General features: G+C 43.9%; 1 protein-coding gene across 1 annotated transcript; it reads right to left on the reverse strand.

The window, feature by feature from the left end:
• Positions 1 to 21741: 21741 nt before the first annotated feature.
• LOC147728663 (uncharacterized) lies at positions 21742 to 23004 on the reverse strand. The gene has a single exon (XM_086963321.1). It carries the CDS (start codon positions 23002 to 23004, stop codon positions 21742 to 21744), a length of 1263 nt encoding a protein of 420 aa, XP_086819447.1.
• Between the last annotated feature and the right edge of the window lie 1653 nt (positions 23005 to 24657).

Below are 24657 nucleotides of genomic sequence, written 5' to 3' on the forward strand. Positions count from 1 at the left end.
CAATTAGCTCTGCCGCCTGTGCAGAATTCTGATTCAATCTCGCAGTTTCCACAACCGTACTCAACGTTACCACAGCATACGCAGTCGTCACATCACCATTCGGCAACTTAAAACATGAACCGTCCACATACAAAGTACCATCGGGGTCTTCCAATGGAGTGTTTTTTAGGTCAACACGACCCTTTGTTTCTTCCTCAGTTCGCAAATAACAATCATGTGGTAATATCTCGTCTGATTCCATATTGATGGGCAACAACGTCGCCGGGTTTAGAACTTTGCAGCGCTTTATTTGAATGTGACTTGCAAAAGCGTCAACTCATAACCAGACAACCTTGCGCTCGTCAGATGTTGGGTTTTCGTACGATTCAGGAGAGTGTCAACTGCATGCGGAACCATCACCGTAAGCATATTATCCATGACCAATCCTGCAGATTGTCGGATGGACACCGCAGCTGCCGCTGTCGCTCTTAGACAACTCGGCAATGCTCTAGCTACTGGGTCCAAGGTCGAGGAAAAATATGCACATGGACGCTGCTTACCGCCAAATTGCTGCGTCAAAACACTCAATGCGCAACCTTCCCTCTCAAGAACGTATAGTGTGAACGGCTTACTGTAGTCAGGAGTACCTAACACAGGGGCCGAACACAACGCATCACGCAGTTCAGAAAAACTTTTCTGACACTCTTCCGTCCATGGCAAAGGAGTTGGAACATCCTTGCACGTGAGGGCTACCAATGGTTTCGCTAGCAATGAAAAATTTGGAATCCATTGCCTGCAGTATGACGTGATACCTAGAAAGGCACGCACATCTCTCTGAGTTGTTGGCACAGTCATTCGAGCGATCGCTGCAATTCTCTCTGGGGTCAACCTTCTTCCCTCCTTTGACAATAAGTGACCTAGATCGGTTACTTCTTGGCAACAATATTGCAGTTTAGAAGGTGACACCTTGTGATGTAAGTCACAGAGATGCTGCAACAAAGACACCGTAGCTGTTTTGCAAATTTCTCGTGTGTCCGCAGCCACCAATAAGTCGTCAACATATTGGATCAAGGCCGCACCAGCCGGTAACACAAACGCGTCAAGTTGACTCTTCAGGGCTTGGCTATATATCGATGGACTCTCACAATAGCCCTGAGGAGCGCGTTTAAACCTAAAGCTGCGGCCACCTAACGAGAAACCGAATAGGTCCCTGCTTTCCTCAGCAATCGGAATGCTAAAGAAAGCATTCTTCAGGTCGATCACTGAGAACCAAGAAGTAGATGCTGTAATCAGAGTCAGTAAAGCCGTAATGTCAGGCACCACAGGGAACTGAGGAACCACAATTTTATTCACCTCCCGTAAATCAATGACAAAACAATAAACAGGAGGCTTAGATGGATCAGTGCGTTTCAGAATAGGTAACACAGGACTATTACACACGTTTCCCCGGGTCTCCTCGATAACATCTTTCTCGATCAAATCATAGATGATCGCTAACAACGCTCGCTCACCATCAAGGGAGATACGATACTGGGGAATACGTGGTAATCGCACATTCGATTTCAATTGGACAACATAAGGGGAGATGTCAAGCAGGCCCACGTCATTGGGACCTGTTGCCCACAAAGATGCAGGAAGAGAACTTAATTCCGGTGGGAGCTTATCAATGGACAAGTACATAGGAGAGATTACTCTCTCACCAAATGTAAGTTTTACTCCCGCAGGAGAACAATACAAAGTCGCATACAAACGCTTCAGCAAATCCAGGCCCAAAAGATTTTCACCACAACCAGTAGTGAAAATCAAAGGAGCTTTCAGCTCACGAGGCCCAATTGTAAGGGGCAAAGGGCGAGAAACTGGATTGCTAACAGGGGCGCCGGAGAATCCAATGGAAACATTTGTTAAGCCAGACAAAGGTGCGCCAGGGAGTTTCGAATGTATGATGGAACTTTTCGCTGCACCAGTGTCCAACAGAAAAGGCTCAACTACGCCCGATGCGGCAACTGCGACGTAAGGCCCTCTCTGATCAACCGGAACTGATACTAGTCCCTCTCCTTGTCTATGGCTGACCTAGTAATTACCGTCATCAGTACCCTGGTCGATATAATAATCGTCCACATTGTACTGTGCGGATCTACCTGACGATGATCCACGCTGATCAAAACAATTATTGGAATCAGAGGAATTATTAGAACGCTCATTTTGATTCTGAGTAACACCACGACCTCTACCTCGTGAAGCCTGTTGAGGACCACTACGACCTCCTCTAGATAAATTGCCATTATTCCGATCGCGCAGAACCGGACAATCAAATTTCAAATGACCCTCACCTCGACAATAGGCACATTGATTGTACCCAAGCATAGATCTCTGCGAAGAAGAGTCATTCCGCGACTGCGACCTAGCGAGCTGCGATTGCGATCTATTCCGCTGTTGAGAATCGTTTTGATTTGAGCGCGGAGGATACGCTTGTTGTAACAAAACTTTCGTTTTTAGCTCTTTCGTCTTTTTGTCTGCACGGTCATTTTCCTCCTTCTCTCTATGTTCATAATATTGGGCCGTAGCCAATATCTGAGCAGAAGTAGAAACAGCCCACGCACTTTCTGAATTTCTTAATTTATTGCTAAGTTCAGGCAACAAATTTGATACAAATTTATCCACAAACAATCTCTGACCTCCCTCAGTGCCCATATCCTGACCACTATGATCGATGAATGCCTCCTCAAATCTCGTAAAGAAATCGGAGACACTCTCGTCCTTCTTTTACATACAAGCAGACAGTTTATCCCAGTTAACTTTCATGGATGGCATAAGTGTCTTCATAAGGGTAATTATTCTTTGGGGAAGATCAGTAATGAGCTGTTCAGGTTTAGCCCCACCAACTTGTCGTACATCAGCCGCTGTAAGCGCAGCCCAATCACCACCTAATTCAGCTGCATGATCTTCATGACGTATTTTCGCCCATACCGGTTGAGGTACGACATTGCCGAACAACATATCAATGTCAGCAAGATTCATTATCGTTGCATCCACTAGCTGGGACAATTCTTTATAGTACCCTGCAGGATTTTTGCGAGGGTCAGGCAAGGTTTGCTTAACCTGCAAAACTTCCGATCGTTTCCATGGAAGGTGTATCCATACTCTCTGGAAGTGCGGCAGAATAGCAGGATTAGCAGCAGGATTACCTGGCATCCACACTGGTGGAACTTCTCGCATGGGATACTGACCAGGCGTCGACATCCATTCCTCATGTTCGTCTTTAAACAGTGCACGAGGCATCAAAGCGGGACGAAAAGATATTAGATGCTCGACAGCGCGTCGAACATTGCTACCCACAATCATACCACTCGAAAACTGAAGCTGAAGTTCAGTTAAAGCGGCCAGTACATCATCTGCCGCGTCAACTGATATCTCATCGTGTAAGAGTTTGCACATTTCTTCAAACACGAATCTTTGTGTTGGCTCATTGAATTGAGAGAAAGTGTCAACAACTATACGTGGAGGATTCTTAAGGGGATATCTAATCCAATTTTTCGCCATTTTAAATAGCGTATCACGTTCTCTACCACCAGGAAGCTGACTTCGTCTTTGGGGAGCATCAGAATCAGCAGACCCAAGAATCGGTCCAAGAGGAGAGTAAAAGTTGGCAACAATATTAGGAATACGTCGCAGAACAGACGGCGAAGAGGAGAGAAGTAAAGGGGTAACAATAGGAGGACCAAAAACAGGAGGAGCAAGAGCAGTAGGAGTAGCCACAAGAGTGGAAGTAGCGGGAACAGTAGCTTGAGAAGGTATAGACGGTGGAGCAGTAGGGACAGTAGCTGGTAGAGGAATAGGGACCAAAGGATTCGCAAGAACAGGACCAGCGACAGGCTGATTAACAGCCGCCAGAACAGCAGGTTGAAGAACAGGAGGAACCACAGGAGCTGTGGTATCCTGTGCATATGGAGGTTGCGACTTCAGTAGATAGGACAACAAAGGGTCCTCTACTGCTTCCTCTCCCTTCTTATCAGTACCCGTCGGTAAAGCGGGATAACATTTATCCACTGTCATACGTTGTAACCTATCAAAGATTTCCTTTTCCTTCTCTTCTTTGTCTCGCTGAAACTGCTCTGCATTTCTCATCGTTGTAACGATACCTTCTCTCTTATTACGTTTAAGCTGTTTGATTTCTTTTTGCTTGGCTTCTTTACGCCATAACCGAAAGGAATCAAACATGGCCGGCCTTGCTTTTCTTTGGAACAATTTAGCTTCAAGATTATCTAAAATTGGGGTCTCAAAACTACCATGAGGTGGCCAAATAAGGACACCGTCATTTTTAGTATAACGGACCCAGCAATCATTGAACGTGATAGGACCCACACCATGGCGACTATATAATTCATAAATTGGAGTTCCAACCGGAGGTATCGGACATGAGTCCTCCAATCGGGAATCCGCACCACAACCTCTAAAGCAACTGAACAAAGTACTACGGCCAGGCATCGTGCACACTAACCGAGTTTCACAAACGTCAAGGGTTATTGGATTACAATGTCCCTGCAAAAGTGCAAAAACCCTAGGTTTTTGGCGACTGCAGTCGTCAAATAGAACAACTAAGAACAAAATACGAAGGACCACAAATGCAATGGAACCATGCAGCAACTAAGCACCCACAACAACTAAGGACTCTGGGAGCGACCCACAAATACTTAACTCAAAGAACAATGGCGTCACCAGGAAGGCCCGTCAATCGTCTCGCTGTACCAAGGTCTACGCCAGGCGCCAAAACAGGTCGACAGTCAGGGCAGCAGTCCGTCGCAGCCGTCCGGAGGCGGGGATCTTCGCGGGAAAAGTCTTCGGGCCACTTGTTTTGACAACTAGATCGATGAAGCGGGGTGCACCTTCCCTCGACGATTTCACACGAAGTTCCTCACGATCGTCGGGCTTTGGACCGGTACCGCTGATGCCGCCCCACGTTGGGCGCCAACTGAAGGACTGGGTTTTTCTAAGACCCAGCGGTGCCAGGGACAACACCTGAAACCTTCGTGGGTTACCTGTTCCGGCGTACAAATGACAGAGACACGGGACACTTCCTTCGGCGTCAAAGATTCGAGGTTTATTTACTGCAGGGAAAACAGAAGTCACAAGAAGTACATAGCATGTAGGTTCAAGGAGACTGCTTCCAATTGTATCTGTGGATCGCTCCTTTTATACAGTTTTTCGTCATACGACAACATGGCAAACAAAAGGTTACAACCCGGTTCCCACAGTAAATTTCATAGGGGGTCGCTTTCATGTATTCAGGGTCCCGGAACATAATTACAGTAGCATTGCCGGTTCCCAACTGTAAAAGTGCATCTTCTCACCATTAGTGCATTCCATTCCGGCAGTAAACGAATCAAGGAAGAGTCAGAAACAGGTGCAGAGGAAGACGAGGACAACAAACAGATTGAAAAGAGTGTAAGGGGGTGCTATCGGAAACACGATTGCAGGGATCAAAGGAGACGTGCCTAATGAATGCACAACTGAGACAATAGATCGGCACGGCAAGATGAGCCTCGAGCGGGTCCATCTGCCTTGCAGTGTCATCCCCCTCGTCATAAAGACACCCTCAAAGGAACACGTGTCTTCCGCAAGAGTTTGGGAATCCCAGGGTCACGAAGCGGACAGTGTCCGTTCGCTGGCTACTTGAGGGCAAGAAATAAAATGGATGCCGTATCTAAAATTGAACCCGTGGGTTCAGATGAAGAAACCCACGAAACAGACGAATGGTTTAGGTTAGCACAGCGAAAACGCGTACACCCACTAAACTCGTCATTTGCGGTTCATAGATACCAGACTCGACCATTTTCGAGCGAGTCGAAAACACCACTTACAATTGTCACAGAACCTCAGGACCTTTCCTGGTCTGCACAGCAAAGTAACTTCACTCAGCACTCCTGTCCTACCCAAAGGTGACTTTCCTTCACTCTTTTAAGAATCCCTGAGTGTTCTCTTGCTACAGATGGCAAATATTTGACTTGTACACCTGTTTCTCTGCAAGCATGAAGCAGTCCATGTGCATTTTCCCTTCTTGTTATCTGGTGATTAGCTTACCCACTATCTTCTGGATATATACCTTTTTGCAACCATCATACCCAATAATAATAGCAATTTAACATATTTTGGAGGACCCCTTAACTCCATATATCGAGCCGGAATACTTTTGCTTTCTCCTCAATTTGAACTACTCTCGCTGACTCTAAACACTCCTTTATATGGCCCTTATATTTCATTATTGCTGTGCTCTGTTTGTCAGTACCTACATTTACCATTTTTGAAACATGATTCTCATGTAATACAAGTATGTAAAATGGGTATCTGGATCAACAGAATTCTTGGCCCTATTGCCACTTCATGATGGGACTTTAAAACGTCCCCCCACTCCTCTTCTATCTCCCCTACATCTGTTTCCCAGTCAATGTTTAATTTTACGTGGATGTCTGACATATTCTAGAGATTTATTATGCTGTATTTGTGATACACCTATTGCTGTAGAGGTTCATTTAGTATTCTATCCTCCAGTGGGGAGGAATCTTTTTTTTATACCCACTCTTAATATGTACAGAAAGATCAAACTGGACTTGCATTTATCTGAACATTTCTTTGTCTGGTAGTTGGTGTTCCTACTGAAGTTTTACCATCAAGATTATTGCCCTATTTTCCCAAACGCCCCATCTTAATTATGCCTACATGGTCCCAAATGAGAAACCCTGCGGTTTGGAAACCTCGGCTAAATCATCACTGTCCCATAGTTGCATTTTCATCATGATCGTCCCTTCCCATCCTAGGAATTTTGTTGCTTCCTCCCAGAAGGAAATTACTGACTGAGTAAGTGCCGGCAGTGAATGATCCATCCTTTTCTTATAGCGAGCTGGCAGGCATCCCTTTGTTCCCATGACATACCAGTCAACTCCAAAAGCTGGTTCTTCCAGTGATATAAAAGTCCAACCATGAACCATAGTCAAATGTGTAGCCCAATATTATTTTTGAGTATCTGGAAATACTATAACCCCATCATAAATTACTCTCATTATTTTTTACGGCATTTTGTGGTGTCTTCCTATTACATTTGAAAAGTCTGCTCTCTGCATCCATCTCTTTGAAAAAGGCCAAGAGGATCTTATATGAAATGTGTTGAAGGCGAGGGGAAATAAGTCAGTGTCACCATTTTGAACAGGGCCGTACTTCCAAGCTGTGATAGTGGAAATGCACTCCAGTGTTTCACATCCACTTTAAATTTGGCCATTAGTGCATATGCATTTTCTTGTAAAGAATCTATCTAAATTTCTTGTTACATAGATGCCAAAGTATTGATAGCCCTAACTTGAAATTCGCAGCAGGCAGTCCCCTGGAACCATTAGCAGTTGTTTAGATAATGAATAGAGTTAGAAACAACGCCAGTTTATAAAGTACCCCCGTATTTACTGAATATCTGAAAGATTTGTAGGAGTCTGTGAATTGTTGTTTCCAGTTGTGCTACATAGATTAGCATGTCATCAGATTACAGATAGATTCTTTCCTTCCATGACCCTTCCCACCATACCTCTCTCACCATGCAATTTTACCTAAATAAGGCCATCAAAGATTGGAGTGCCATGGTAAATTTCATTGGCGTGAGCAGACATTTCTGCCTAGTCTCTCGTCCACCTGGATGGCACCAGTTTCTGGGCCATTAACCCTTGCCATAGGCTGCTTTTAGAGTAGTCCCACCCATTTCGGAAAGTTGAGATCCATGCACATTCATTCTACCACTACAAATATATATGTCCATTCGAAAGGTTCAAATGCTATTGTGGCCTCTAGTGACAATACCACTGTCGGCTCAAGTCACTTGGTCCATATAGCCTAGACATTTTTACATCCTGCAGAGATTGAGCCAAGTGCTTCTGTTTGGCACAATGCCTGATTAAACAAGATGAATATGAATCTTTATTGCTCCTCTCAACCTAGTTGCCAGTACCTTGGTGAGGACCTTTATCTCTACATTAAGCACTGATATTGTCCTGCTTGTTGTACTTTTCTCAGGTGGCTTGCTCTTTTAATATTTTTACTATTGATGCTGATCGTTGGTTGGAGGGAAGTCATCTGCAGCAGGTGTGGGGACAATTTAAGGTCCACACTTCTCTGGAGCTCTATTGGCAGACCATTTTGTTCATTTGAATTGCCAACTTGTAGGTCTGTCATTGGTGCCTGAATTTCATGTCCTTCTATTTTAGCCTCAAGTGCCTGCCTAGTCAGTGCAGAAGCTTAATGTTTTTTATTATTTGTCACAATTCCTCTACTCTTTATGTATTTGAAGGTTTCTACAGTTGCATATAATATTTAGTTAACACCTTTACCACCTCTTGAATACCCTATTTACAATGTTCTGATGTTGATTTCACCTCAGGGACACAGTACCTATTCCAATCATTCTGCCCCAGCCATGTTAGCAGTTTTCCAGATGTCTTTCCCCAGCCATACAGCCTACATTGGGAGACTATTGAGTTAGCTAGTGCACTCTTCTCACATAGGACTTGATATTCCTGTTGTTTGAGTTTCAATTGGTGAGCCTACAATGCATCCTCTAAGGGATGTGAGGTTAGTTGTATTATAATGATTTCTTATTCCACTATGTCCATCTGATTCATTTTCGTTTTCTTTTCCCTGCAATTAAAAGATCGCTTATCCTCTGACCCGCATGGTGTATGTCTCCTAGAGTGTAATAGATGATATCACTGGGGCCTTATGTTGAACCAAGTATTGTTCAGTACTGTTTCTTAGGTTATTAACCAAATCTCTGTTCTTGAGATACCACAGTTTTATGAACCATCTTTCTCCATGCCCTTTGTTTCTGCCTCTAATTTCAACCCATCGAGGGAAGTGGTCTGAAATGCCTCTTGGCGTTATCTGGGCCCCCTCAAAGCACTGCTTATGACCACAAATAAGCAGTTTCCTCATCAATAATTTCATTGGAAATGATTCATTTATATCAATGATGGTATCAGACACACGATCGGGACGAATACGCAGCGACAGTACGATACTTTCAGGTACCGGGCTTTCTCGGATGTAGTGAGTCATAACCGACTCCCTCAGCACTCAACAGCGCAAACACTTGCAAGACTTAATATTCTTATATGCTGAACAGACAACGTTTTCATGAGTTCCGATTGATTGGATCAGCATAGGATATCTTTTCAACGGATTTGCCCCGCATATAGGGGTCTGCAGTATCTTCACTGGTTTCTACTTATCCAAGGTCAAGGGCCCGGCTGGGTCGGAAGTATCACCAGCTAAGCGACCTCCCGGTGTAATACCGCCTCAATTAGCCCTGAGGATTCGCAATCAGCAATGAAACACGTGTCGGTTGGCTGTTATACTTAATAAAGGACTCCATCAGACCATTCCTCCACTGGAGATTCCTACATCTCTCTGTCGCCTTGCGCATTATTATTTTTGTTGTCTTTAATATTACTTACTGACGTGATAACATTTGAGTGCATTGGGTATATTTTCAATTTATGTATTTGGTAGTTCCCCTACCAAACATTGAGTGGTCCAAGGGATCCCCACTCACCCAGGTGCACCATCTATTGTTCTTCTCCATTACCAGTGTGTTCACTTCTGGTTGTGCACCCACTGTCCTTTTCTGACTTGAAGCCTTTTAGGTATTTTCTTGATATCAATGATGGATCACTGACATAATATCGATTAAACTAATATAGAATTACACAAATATCGAGGATAACATTTTGAAAACAAAAATATTGAATTCCTATCTACAAACAGGTAAGTACAAAAATATTGAATCAAAAATATTGTTTAAAAAAATATCGATTTTTTTAAATGTCTTAAAAATAATTTAAAATTAATGAAATATTAAAAATAATTAACTAAAATATACTTAAAAATACTTAAATAACCTTAAAATTATTAAATAATAATTCAAGTTATAAAAAAATACAGTTTTATTTTTTAAAACATATATATATTAACATAATATTAATAAAAACAATATGCAATATTTTTACCGTAGGATAGCGGGAGGATAAAATTTACTATTACCACTCCAGTGAGTGCAACAGTAGGGAAAGCGTTGGATACCGTAGGGGTAAAAATGACTATTCCAACTCCAGTGAGTGCAACAGTAGGGAAAGCGTTGGATAGCGTAGGGGTGAAAATTACTATTCCCAGTCCAGTGAATGCAACAGTAGGGAAAGCGTTGGATAGCGTACGGGTAAAAGTTACTATTCCCACTCCAGTGAGTGCAACAGTAGGGAAAGCGTTGGATAGTGTAGGGGTAACAATTACTATTCCCACTCCAGAGAGTGAACAGTAGGGAAAGCGTTGGATAGCGTAGGGGTAAAAAATACTATCCCTACTCCAGGGAGTGCAACAGTCGGGAAAGCGTTAGATAGCGTAGGGGTAAATATTACTATTCCCACTCCAGTGAGTGCAACAGTAGGGAAAGTAAATACTTCATATATTAATACAAATAAATTAAATAGTAATACCAATAAAAAACGTAATTTAAGGTAATTACCAATTTAATATAATGTAATATTTAATCAATTAAAAATACAAAATAAAAATTATTACAATTCATTACCTATTAATACAAATTAATTATCAATTACCAATTAATTAGAAATTAAAAATATTAACAAATAATTCAAAATAAATACCAATAAATACATTAAAATATTTAATTAATTACAATAAAATTACTTTCCACCCTATTCCCCTATAAACCCACAACCCGCTACGGGAAATACATTCATAAAATTAACATAATTATCAATTAATCAATTAATGAGAATTAATTACCAATTAAAATTTAATTAATTACCAATTAACAATCAATTAACAATTATTTCAAGATAAACACCAATAAATACATTAAAATATTTAATGAATTATAATTAAATTACTTCCCACCCTATTCCCCTATAAACCCACAATCTGCTACAGAAAGTAAATTAATAACATTAACATATTTGTCAATTAAGTAAAATTAATTGGCAATTAAAATGTAATTAATTACCAATTAAAAATTAATTAACAAATAATTCAAAATAAATACCAATAAATACATTTAAATATTTAATTAATTATAATTAAATTACTTCCCACCCTATTCCCCTATAAACCAACAACCTGCTACAGAATTAAATTAGGCAACAATTAAATAACATAAAATTCACTACTTAAAATAAATTATAAAATAAATATACACTTTTCACACATATACTAACATACAAAACACTTAAAAAAATTCGATATTATTAAAAATTTGATGTATTTAATAAATATATCATATACTTCGATATTTTGACTTTCTATATTTATGAAAATCGATATTAAATTAATTACCTTAAATTCGATGTGTTTGTTGACTATATTCTGTCCATTTGATATTTTGTCCATTCTATATTTTGACTTCGATATTAGTGCTATTCTTTATTTTTGATTAGATATTTTGTCTGTATACCATCAATGATGTATTAGAAGATGTCATGAATGATGTGATATGTGGGGTAATTAGTAGTGCATAGTGAGGGTGTGAGTTATAGTTGCCTTAGCAGTACAAAAGGGGGTGGTAATGGACGGAGCATCTGAACCCTCAAACACTCAAAAGTCAAAAGGTCTGGATTTAATCCATCACCGTTCTTTAGCCCACTCTGCCACCCCATTACTTACGCTGTGCCTCATGGGAACAGTCCAGCCCGAACTGCCAAGCCATGCCTTCCCTGGACCGGAAACAAGCTTCTGAGGACCAGTTTCTGGCATTCCAGCTGTCTTCAGCCCGGCTTGCTTGAATCCAGTGGCAAAGTGAGCAAGGGACTCACGTCTGAGCATACCCTGCCACACTTATGGTGGCCAAAAGCGGTACAAAAGGGTGTGGTAATGGACGGAGCATCGGAACCAATCAAAAACTCACACCCAGTCAAAAGATCTGGGTTTAATCCATCACCGTTCTTTAGCCCACTCTGCCACCCCAGTTCAGACATGGCTATATGCAAATCAGACTGACCTTGTGCCTCATGGGAACAGTCCAGCCCGGACTGCCGAGCCATGCCTTCCCTAGACCGAAACAAACTTCCGAGGACCGGTTTCTGGCATTTCAGCCGTCTTCAGCCCGGCTTGCTTGAATCCAGTGGCAAAGTGAGCAAGGGACTCACGTCAGAGCATACCCTGCCACACTTAGGGCACAAGTCATAGTTACTTGAGATAACTAAAACTATAACTGGTACATTTCTGTGGTTTTTAAAGTTTAAAATGTTATGTTTTTACAGAACATTTCACCTAACTATAATTTTACTTTAACCTTTGTGTTTTTTTCCTAAGTTTATTTAAGTAAAGAAATATTTAATTACCATCTGTAAATCCAACCCCACAGTGTGAATCACCCTTCTGTGTCCAACAGAGGTTTGACTGTAGGGCCTGGCATATGGCCAGAACCTGCGGCATATACCCCGCATGCAGCCAACCCAACGCTGTGCACAACCTTCAGCTGTGTGCAGTGGTGGGGGGTTGGTCACAGGACCTGGCCTGCATGTTGGCGCTGTACCAAACTGCCTTTGGCCGTGCACTGGGGGCTTGGCCACAGGCCAGGCCATGTACTTAATCCTCCAAAGGCACTCAACCCCATGCTGTACATTACGGGGGGTCAGCTACAGAGAATGACCCTGGCTATCCAATCCTCCCGAGCCTTTTTGATTTTTTAAAAGGGAGATGGCCATGGGCCCCCCTTCCAAAGACATTAGAGTCCCAAGGGAGTCCACCCTGGGGCCAAAATTTACAAAAAGGGAGAGGGTCCCAACCAGCCCTCCTCTCGAGTCTCTTTAAACCCATGGTACCCTATCCCCCAGGTCCATTTTTTTAATGAAGGGTTGGGCCCACCTCCCCAAACCTTAGTTGTTCCTGGGGGCCCATCCCTCAGGGCCCCCAGGACCCCAGCATTTGTTGGGGACAATGGGGAGCTCAAGGGCTCCCACGGCCCTTGGTGGATCCCTGCATGCTGCAAAGCAAGCATTGCTTCCGCCCCCAGGGAGCAGCTGATTATACTGCTCCCTTTGGGCAGGGGCAATCTGTTGATCTGTTTCCATGCTCATATCAGGGCGGTCAGGGAAACTGATCAAAGTATATTCCCAGCTGGCAGGAGCCTTTTCAAACATCATGCCAGCTGGGAGCAGACTTTGTGTTTGGTCCAATTTTGTGGAAGATTTGAAATACCCCCACCAAGACCGAGCAGAGACAGCTTTCCTTGCCTGTGTCAGTGAGGTCAGGGAAACCGCTGTGCTCCAGTAGTGGGCTTCCCAGCACACAGCATGTGGGCCTCCCCTGGGTAATGTGGTCCTCGGGCCATTCATGAATCTGGGAGAGGGGCCATGTGATTTACTTCCCTTTAACTTGGTTTAGTGCCATTTCCCCTGAAAAAATTCAGCAGGCCTTGGGGAATGGGGCCCCAGGGCCGAATACAGCCTCAGATTGAGAGCTGCATATCCACCTCCCCTAAAAGATACATTGGGCCCCAGGGACTGGGATCCCTGGGGCCACAAGCAGCCCAGGGAGAGGTCCACTCACTCACCTCCCTTTAAACCATATTTCAGGCCTTGGGGATGGGGTCCTCAGGGCTGAAAACAGCCCAGGAAGGAGCTGCGTGCCTCCTCCCCCTAAAAACTATGTCGGATAGGGCCCCCAGGTCAAAATTTACCTCGTAAGGAGGGCCACATGTGGCCCATCTCCAAAAAAAAAGAATAGTGTCATCGCCCATACCTTGCCCCACCCTGGAGTGATTGAAATGGTACACAGACAAAATATCGAGTTTTAAATATCGATATACAATAATATCGAAGTTTAAATATCGATGGGACAAAATATCAAAGGTAAGTAATATCGACAATCTTAATATCGATATTAGTATGATATCAGTAATATCGAAGTTTTAAATATCGATGTCAATAATATCGAAATAAATAACTTCGATGTTACTAATATCAATTTTTAAATAAATTTAGTGTATATTATATTGTATTTACTATGTTTTATTATTTATTTTTAATGTAATTTAATTAAATATTGTCTTTTACTACTGTAGCGGGTTGTGGGTTTATAGGGGAATAGGGTGGGAAGTAATTTAATTATGTTAAACTTAATTATTAATTAGTAGGAATTATTAATTAATTAATTGAGAAATAATGTTTTATTAATTTTAATTAATTGATTAATTGATAAATATGTTCTGTAGCGGGTTATGAGTTTATAGGGGGAATAGGGTGGGAAGTAATTTAATAATAATTAATTAATTAATATATGTTTGTACATATTTTAATTAATAATTAATTGGAAATTAATTCATATTAATTAGTTAATTAATTATTATAATTTTGTACATATTTTTAATTATTAATTCGTTGGTAATTAATTAAAATTAATTAGTTAATTACATTAATTATAGTAATTTTTTTATATATAATTTTTTGTTCTTCTTAATTAATTAATTGGGAAAAATATTATTAATTATTAAATTAAATTAATTACAGCTAATGTGCTAATATATTTACTTTATTGTTATTGTTAATTAATAATTAATTGGTAATTAAATAATATTAATACATTTTGGGTAAAGGAGTATTTTTAGGGTTCAGGGTCAGTTTTCAGTTTTTGGGTAAAGGGGTATTTTTAGGGTTCAGGGTCAGTTTTCAGTTCTTGAGTAAAGGGGTATTTTTAGGGTTCTGGGTCAGTTTTCAGTTTTTGGGTAAAGGGGTATTTTTAGGGTTCAGGGTCAGTTTTCAGTTTTTGGGTAAAGGGGTATGTTTACGGTTCAGGGTCAGTTTTCAGTTCTTGGGTAAAGGGGTATTTTTAGGGTTCAGGGTCAGTTTTCAGTTTGTGGGTAAAGGGGTATTTTTAGGGTTCAGGGTCAGTTTTCAGTTTTTGGGTAAAGGGGTATTGTTAGGGATAAGGGTCAGTTTTCAGTTCATGGGTAAAGGGGTATTTTTAGGGTTCAGGGTCAGTTTTCAGTTTTTGGGTAAAGGAGTATTTTTAGGGTTCAGGGTCAGTTTTCAGTTTGTGGGTAAACGGGTATTTTTAGGGTTCAGGGTCAGTTTTCAGTTTTTGGGTAAAGGGGTATTTTTAGGGATAAGGGTCAGTTTTCAGTTCATGGGTAAAGGGATATTTTTAGGGTTCAGGGTCAGTTTTCAGTTTTTGGGTAAAGGAGTATTTTTAGGGTTCAGGGTCAGTTTTCAGTTTTTGGGTAAAGGGGTATTTTTAGGGTTCAGGGTCAGTTTTGGGTTTTTGGGGTACAGGGATATTTTTAGGGTTCAGGGACAGTTTTGGGTTTTTGGGGTACAGGCGTACAGGGTAAAAACAAAAACATATTACATTAAATCAATTAAATAACATTAAAAAAAAAATTACATTAAAATATTAAGTGTTTTATTTATTTTAAATGTATATGTATTAGTTTTAATTTTGTTTTAATATTTTTATTTAATATTTGTAAAATTATATGTATTTTAAAATTATTTTTACATTATTATTAATACATTTAAAAAAACGATATTTTTTTTCTCGATATTTTTGTACTTACCTTTATGAAGATAGGATTCCGATATTTTTGATGTCGATATTTTTGTTCCGATATTTTTGTAGTTCGATATTCTGTCTGTCGATATTATGTCAGACATTCATTGAAATAAGAAGCATAAGATACCCTGCTCCTTTTTTTTGATTTGTAATGGATTCTCCTCAAATTCATAGCAAAATGTTTAAAGGCAAACATTTTTGCCCCCAGGTGCGTCCTTTTTAGACCCCATAACCAGACCTAGGGGTCAGGGTAACCCTACCCTGCCCTCTTGTGTAATTTTTATGTCTCTGGACTGAGTCCCACGTCCTAAGATGGCTGTCACCACTTCCTTGTTGAGGTGGAGTGAGCCAATCAGATATCACTTTGAGATGATGTAGACTTTGCAGATTTTCTGTGGTGTGAAATATCCACATGTTATACCTTTATTTCTTGAAAACTACTTAACAGATGTACACCAAAATACAAAAAGCACTCTTTCTGAGCCAAATCCTAGCTTACTGTCATATTTGTGTGTAAATCCATTCACTGGTTTGGTCTGTAGTGGTGTCTAATGTTCCTATAGGTTAGTGAGTGGGTAAGTGAGTATCTCTATAGTTGTGTGAGCGGGTTTGTGAGTGTCTGCATTAGTTAGTGAGTGGATGTATACGTTGCTGCATGGGTGAGTGAGTGGGTGTGTGAGTGGCTGTTTGGGTCTGTGAGTAGATATGTGAGTGTCTATATTGGTGAATAAGTGGCTGTGTGAGTAGCTGTATGGGTGAATGAATACATGTGCAAGTTTCAGTATGGATGACTGAGTTGGTATTTGGTTAACTGATTGGTTGTCTGAGTGGCTGTATTGAAGAGTGAGTATCTTTGTGAATGGCTATATGGGGGAGTGAGTATGTGTGTGAGTGTTCACATGGGTGAGTTGGGTAAGTGTTTGAGTGGTTATATGAGTGAGTGAGTGGCTCTGTTGAGATGCTGTTTGGGTGAGTGACTGGGTGTATGAGTGGTAGTATGGTAAATAAGTAGGTGTGTGAGCTGCTTTATGGGTGAGTGAGAGTCTGTGTGTCTGACTGTATGGGTAGGTGAGAGGCTGTGTGAGCAGGTATATGGGAAGTGAGTGGCTATATGGGTGAGTGAGTGAGTAGGTATGTGAGTAGTTCCATGGATCAGTGAGTGGTTGTATGGGTTTGAAAGTAGGTATATTAGTGGTTTTGTGGGTGTTTGAGTAGATGTGTGAATGGTTTTGTGGACGATGTCATCAGTGATGTAATTTGAGATATCACCATTGATGTCACTGACCATGTCACGACCAATACAGTGTGCAAGGTCATAAGCAGTGGACTGCAGTAGTGTAAGGTATAGTTAGCTCATTAAACTCTAACTTTTGAATTCCTCTGGTTTTGTATGAGTGAAATCTGAGCCTAACAATAATGTGCAAGTGATCTTTGTCTCTTTCAGTGATATTGTAAGGTTTTTTATTCTATTTCCTAACTATAATGTCCCTGTAACCATTGTTCTTTTCAGTGAAAAATATATTATATATATTTAAACTAAAAATGTTCTGCGATCTAACAAAGAAAGCACTCCAGCTATTCTCACGCCGATTGATTTATTACACCAGCTGATGCGTTTTGACTAGCACGGTCTTTATCAAAGCCACAATGGTGAATTGGGTCAATTTCCTTAAAAAAACTGTTAAAAACAATTCCCTCAAGTGACATAGTAGACAGACTGGGGTAATACCTTTTCCAACAGTTAGCATATATTTGTTTAAAACAATCATTGCTTAGTACAAGCCATAACATAATTTGATCATTAGTGCCAGATAAATACATTTGAATAAATCATGCCATGATTCAACTTAAAGTATTTTGTAGATTGATTAAACAAATCTTTAAAATGCACACAAAATATATATATATATGGAATAACTGTCAAGTGACCATAATTGCATTGGGGAAAAAGTCCAGGGAATCCCAAGTGGGTTACCATTCACTAACTCTAAGATTTGAAGAATCCCTGCTCTTTTTCATATGCAATGCAATGCTTATGACCTTGCTTATTACATTACTCATGACATGGTCACTGACATCATTGATGACATCACGAATGACATAACTGACGACTTGATCCAGTGACTGTGATTGTTTCTAAAATGTTTATAAGTCTTAAATATATATATATATATCAGAAAAGAGACTGCTGGCAATTCAACACTCTTTGCCAGCAGCAGCCACCCACCACAATTGGTCAACAGCATTCCCTACGGAGAGCTCTTGAGACTCCGTAGGAACTGTTCCAGGGATTCGGATTTCGAGGCGGCTGCCTCTGAATGCATATCCCGTTTCATGATAAGGGGATATGGTGAAGACCTATTACAGGATACACTGAGAAGGGTTAAAAAGACATCTAGAAGGAGTTTGCTCACCGCCAGACCGGCTGGTTCAGGCCGTGACGCAAACAAAGACACCAATGTCAATAAATTCAGAATGATCACCCCCTACTCCACTGGGGCCAATGACCTAAAAAGAATGCTTAAAAAGAACTGGCATATCTTACAAACAGACACTGTACTGAAGGACGACCTTCCCCCCAACCCGCTGGTGACATTCAGCAAAGCGAGGTCTGTAGGTAACATGCTCGTTACAAGCCATCTGGAGAAACCCCCTCCAAGGGTAAATACCTTGAAGGACCAAAAAGGGTTCTTCCCTTGTGGAAGATGTAAAGCCTGTGCAAACAGCAAAAGGGTTCTCTCATACATCATACCAGACACAGGCAAGAGCATGCCCATAAGAAAGTTCATTACCTGCAGCACACAATATGCTGTTTATTGCCTACACTGCCCGTGTGGCTTGCGCTACATAGGCAGCACGATCAAAGAACTGAAACTGAGGGTCATGGAGCACCTGAGAGCCATCGACAAAGCTGACCCCAGTTATCCAGTGGCCCGCCACTTCGCGGAGGTACATGGACGGGACCGTAAATTACTTCAGTATTACGGTCTAGACACCATACCCATAAATGCGAGGGGCGGAGATCGCTTGAGACGACTCCGCAGACTGGAATCTAGGTTCATTATAGACCTTTCCACGAAGCATCCCAGGGGTCTGAATGCGGGGGAGGAGATGGCGTTCCATCTGGGAAAATAGAACCAAGTACAGTGTATATAGGCCATAGGTAGGACACACCCTTTCCCTGTTAGATTATAACGTCTTGGGAAGATTGGAGTAGATATTCCGGATGATCTAAGAATATACACAGGGTCCTCATTGTGGCTGGAATGAGAAGTTGTACATGACGTATGCGGACACATGTACCTGTTTGTTTGTTTGTTTACAGTGTTAGATACAATTACCCTGTGATAATGTACGATTTATCTCATAGATTTCTGCACTGTCTGGAGGCACAGGTTGTCCCTGTGTCTGGATTTTTTCCATGCATAGGTGTCAACACTGTTGTTTCTCATGGCATGCATGAATGCACTTATACAACAATGTATACAATTATTATTTGAGATTTGGATTTGTACAGCAAAATGATTTTGTGATCTCTTTTTTCGGTAACATATGATGGCATTTTCGTGCAGTATATTGGTGGATTGTTATTTGATGCACTAGATAGAGGACCCTAGCCGATCCACGGCTTAATTTCCTACTCTGTTTATGCCTTGAACAGTATGATTTTTGTGTATACCCACTTTCTGTATGGACTTGCCCATCTGTGGGCTACATTGCAAAACCTATGCAACATCTTTAGGTTGCGCACATTAACATTCAAAGATGGCGCCGACAGCAACCACAGTGGGGTTGTCCTCTGTCGTTTTCTATTATTGGAATTAGAAACTGAGAATGTCTTATTTAAATCCACCGAGCAATGCAAAACGTTGTTACCACACTGACGAAGGCAGCACGCCGAAACGCGTTTGTGGAGGGTGCCTGCAAGGAATAAATAAATCTGCACTTTTCAAAGAGTAACCCCCGAGTGCTGTCATCTTTCTCGTATCAGAGGAGGAATTGGAGCGTGATAAATATATATATATATATATATATATATATATTCACTTAAAAAACCATAGGTTTCAGGCCTTATATAGGGGGTCATTAGGATGGCGGACGGAAGTGCCTCCGCAGCCCTGGAGTATACGGAACATGCCTGATCTGCGTCCGCCTGTCGCGGTCACTCCGTCCGCCATATCAGGATAGGAAAGATTGCCCAAATTCCGTCCGCGACGGAAGAGCACGCTCCGCGAGCCATCTACATCCGACCACGCGGCGGACGTAACCAATCCAGAGACTCCGCCGTACGGACTGACGCGTAGGACCGTCCTCCAAATCAAGATGGCGGAATGGCGGAAAATACACATAAAAGCGCTGCGGAAAAACAACCTGCCTGAACACTGCGGATGCCCCACAGCGAACATACCCACCACGAGCTGCTCGCCGACATGGACCCAGCACTACACGCTTACCCGATACTCTTCGCGATCCACCACGTCCTACTCCTGACCCACTACCGAGGACGACGCAGGTACGCTACAAACCATTCGCTGTCTGGAGGGGAGTACCTGCAAGGGTCGTGACGTCGGAAGGGGGAGTGTCAGGTATCTGAACCCACTGATTAGAAGCAAATTCAAAAACACACCTGTATCACACACGCAGGAACAACTCCGACAAAGCACGACACATGATTTAATGGCTTTATTACACATAATCGGGGTATAATCACAGTGTATGCATGAGCATGGGCATGGTGGCCACCACAGCTGGTACAACAGAGGCAGTACATGAGAGGGCAGACTACAGTATCAGGACACCAACAGGCCATAGTCGACATCAGAGCAGGTACATCAGAGGCAGTACATGAGAGGGCAGACTACAGTATCAGACACCAACAGGGCATAGTCGACATCAGAGCAGGTACATCAGAGGCAGTACATGAGAGGGCAGACTGCAGTATCAGAACTCCAACAGGGCATAGTCGACATCAGAGCAGGTACATCAGAGGCAGTACATGAGAGGGTAGACTGCAGTATCAGAACTCCAACAGGGCATAGTCGACATCAGAGCAGGTACATCAGAGGCAGCACAAGTACGTATTCAAAGCAACCCGTCCCAAGGACCACAACAGTGGAAGTCTGAACACAATGGACAATGTACACACCATGTTCCATGACATGTGAGTGAACTGAACAGCACCTCACATCACACTATCATGTGGATTGCGTGAGGTACCTGCATCGGACAGACTGCCAGCACCAGAAACTGGAGTGTGAGACACATCCACAGCTCGAGTGACTGACACATGGGCCACAGACCCAGACACACTGCCAGCACCAGAAACAGGAGTGTGACACACAGCCACAGATGCAGTGAATGACACGTGAGCTACAGACCCAGACACACTGCCAGCACCAGATACAGGAGTGTGAGACACAGCCACAGCTTGAGTGACTGACACATGGGCCACAGACCCAGACACACTGCCAGCCCCAGATACAGGAGTGTGAGACACAGCCACAGCTCGAGTGACTGACACTTGGGCCACAGACCCAGACACACTGCCAGCACCAGATACAGGAGTGTGAGACACAGCCACAGCTCGAGTGACTGACACATGCGCCACAGACCCAGACACACTGCCAGCACCAGCTACAGGAGAGGGCACAGCTGATACAGTGCTACTACATGATGCATGACAGCAAACAACAGACACAGTGCCACTATCTGACACATGAGACCCAACTGCAGCTGCGCCACTGGGACCACTGAAATGATGAGCCACAGGGCTGTATGGGCCAGGAGGCAGGGTGGCTCTGGGAGCTGGTGATAGTTGGACTTGACCGACATCGGGGTGGGCATGTGTCAATGGTGTGTGTCTACGTCTCTTGGGGATATGTAAGTGCGCCCTGGACAGGACAGGACTGGCAAGTGGTTCGGACGGAAATTAAATGTCACCCACCATGGGTGGTGCATCTGCTGCCGGGGGTATGCTCTCTGGGGACGTGCTGGAGCATGCATGTCGTTTGCTGTGTGGCTGCCTTCTGGCCTCTGCAACATGTGTCGTGGGGGATGCTACAACAGGGCCCACATTCCTCTGATCCTGGCGGGCCCTGATGGGAGTGGAGGTAAGGGGCGACTCCACCGCGGAAACATCTGTATTCCGTTCCCTCAACAACATTAACCTTAGTGCAGCAAGGGGTGATGTATGCCTGTCCTTGACAGTGCCAGTGTCCATGGGAGAAGCCTTGTCCCTTGGATGTTCCTTTTCCGTAGGAGGAATGCTGTCTCTGGACTTTCCCTGTTCACTGGATGGTGCCCTGTTCCTGGCAGCAGACTTGTCGTCTCTGGTGTACCTGTCTCCTGAACACACCTTCTCCCTGTGTGTGTCCATGCCCTTGGGAGAGTCCCTGCTCTTCTTAGGTGCCTTTGTCTTTTGACTGACCTTCTCCATGCCCTTGGGAGTGTTCCTGCTCTTATGAGGTGCCTTTGTCTCCTGTCTGTGCTTGTCCCTGCCCTTGGGAGTGCCCCTTCCTTACTAGTGTCCCTGCCCTTGGGAGTGTCCCTGCTCTTATGAGGTGCCTTTGTCTCCTGACTGTCCTTGTCCCTGCCCTTGGGAGTGGCCCCTTCCTTACTAGTGTCCCTGCCCTTGGGAGTGTCCCTGCTCTTATGAGGTGCCTTTGTCTCCTGACTGCCCTTGTCCCTGCCCTTGGGAGTGGCCCCTTCCTTACTAGTGTCCCTGCCCTTGGGAGTGTCCCTGTTCTTATGAGGTGCCTTTGTCTCCTGACTGTCCTTGTCCCTGCCCTTGGGAGTGGCCCCTTCCTTACTAGTGTCCCTGCCCTTGGGAGTGTCCCTGCTCTTATGAGGTGCCTTTGTCTCCTGACTGTCCTTGTCACTGCCCTTGAGAGTGGCCCCTTCCTTACTAGTGTCCCTGCCCTTGGGAGTGTCCATGCTCTTATGAGGTGGCTTTGTCTTCTGACTGTCCTTGTCCAAGGTAGTGTCCATGGAACAGGGAGTAACCCTTGTCTTGGGAGTACCTTTTGTGTGGGATGCCTGTGTAGCATGTGGAGGCATGTCCCCCAACACCACTTGTGGATCCTGTGTGTGTACTCCAGTGTATCTGACATTGTCTTTGTGAACAGATTTTGCTGCCCTAGGGGATGGTTGTTGAGCCCTCCGTGACCTGACGTGCTGGCTGACGCTGCTTCTAGTGCAATAGCCTGTATTGGAGTCCTGATCAGAATGTACACTCCCCCTTGACATTTCCAGTGTGGTAGATGGGGAAACAGAAGTAGCACCCAGTCCATGCGACTGTACAATGGCAGACGACACACTGCTAGCCAATGACTGAACTATCCTGTGTAGACTAGCAAGATCTCCATGCATCCCTTCCATGAATGCCACCACCTGCCCCAACTTCCTATCGTGGTCTTGGAATGCATTTATCATATTGGTCTGCCCCACACACAGCTGTCGCAGCAGATCAACAGCCTCAGCACAAAGTGCATTTTGGCTCACCGAGGCTGGGGCAGCGGTGCCGACACCGAACGCCACTCTGCTCCCCCTACTCCTGCGTGCACGAACAGTACATGGTGCATTTGGCGGCAGTGTGGGCCCTGTGTGCTGTGTCCCGACCGAAGGTGTTGATTGGCCACTCCCAGTCTGTGACAACAGTGCAGACTCACCAACACTGTCGGAAGATGAGGACGATGTTGTCTCCACATGCGAGTCCTCAGGGACGGTCCTGTCCCCCTCACCGGCGCTGACCTCTTCTGTGTCAGTCTGCGTGTGCGTGAAGTCTGATCTGGATGCATTGCCTCCAATCATCTCCGCCGTCTGTGGCTGAGTGGCCTCTGCCAAAGCTGAAAAGCACAGAAAAGAGGTGTAAGTCATGGGCACACTCACGTACAGTAGGCCAAGGAATCCCTAATGCAATAGCTGACAAAGTACATGTAGCCCCCAACCTGCACACGGCCCACCCCTACCAGTCATCGTCACATGAAATAAGCGCTGTTGGCCGTGTAACCTGTACAGCATGCGGACAGGGCAGGAGCACGTACATCTTCACACATGTCTTGCCATGGGGAGACGGACCCCTACAGCATGTGCATCAACACTCAACTGCTTAGCGAGTGGCGTATCAACATGCCAGACCTGGAAGTGACCTTTGACTCTGCCAATGGCACCCACATGGCATTGCAACGATACATACGCTACACTGGAGTCACTAATGTGTCTGGCCAACAATACATGCATTGCACTACCATGCAACATACACAGACAGTATGCTTACCGCTACTTTGCTGTTGATGCACACGCAGCCGGTCGGACAGGTCAGGATGCGTCACAGCAATGATACGATGCACGAGAGGGGTCATTGAGCGTCGGGCCAGACGTGGCGTTCTTGGAATCATCCCTAGTGTCACTTCCGCTACATTCTTGCTCAGCCTGGAAATGTCGTCCCAGCGTTTGTGGCAGTGTGTATGTCGTCTATTGGACACCCCCACTGCCCGTACATCACGTGCAATGCTCCTCCACACGTCCTTGCGAAGGTGCAGCTTCACCTACCATGAAGGGAGACAAAAGGGTGCAAGTCAGTGGACAGTTGTCCAGTCACACAGATAGGGACCACACGTATCTCTCAGCAGACATGCACATTCCGACAATCACGTTGGGCCCATAGCACACCGCCAAGATTGCAGAGGCCAGGTGTAATGGTCCACCTCATGCACACCAACATGTCCCCCACTGCACTTACCACCTGTCCGGGTGCGCCGTACAGCCGTCCGAAGTTGCGGAGCACACCGTCCACGAGGACATCCAGCTCCGCGGCGGTGAAGGGACGAGACCGGATCTCTTTGACTCTCGACATGGCAAGTTCACGGAGTATGGCACTAGAGCAGCATTCGGTGGTCAGCTCCGCAGCAGCAGGTCGAGGTGATGGTCACAGGCAGCAGTCGGTGGTCAGCTCCGCAGCAGCAGGTCGAGGTGATGGTCACAGGCAGCAGTCGGTGGTCAGCTCCGCAGCAGCAGGTCGAGGTGATGGTCACAGGCAGCAGTCTGTGGTCATCGTAGAATGTGTGCTTTTGCAAATCACACATA

This window comes from Lissotriton vulgaris, chromosome 3_1 (genome assembly GCF_964263255.1).
Source record: "Lissotriton vulgaris chromosome 3_1, aLisVul1.2, whole genome shotgun sequence".
NCBI classification, from domain to species: Eukaryota; Metazoa; Chordata; class Amphibia; order Caudata; family Salamandridae; genus Lissotriton; species Lissotriton vulgaris.

Coding starts and splice junctions, on each gene's coding strand:
- LOC147728663 (XM_086963321.1), bottom strand. CDS start 23,004: ATGATAAATGCATTCCAAGACCACGATAGGAAGTTGGGGCAGGTGGTG.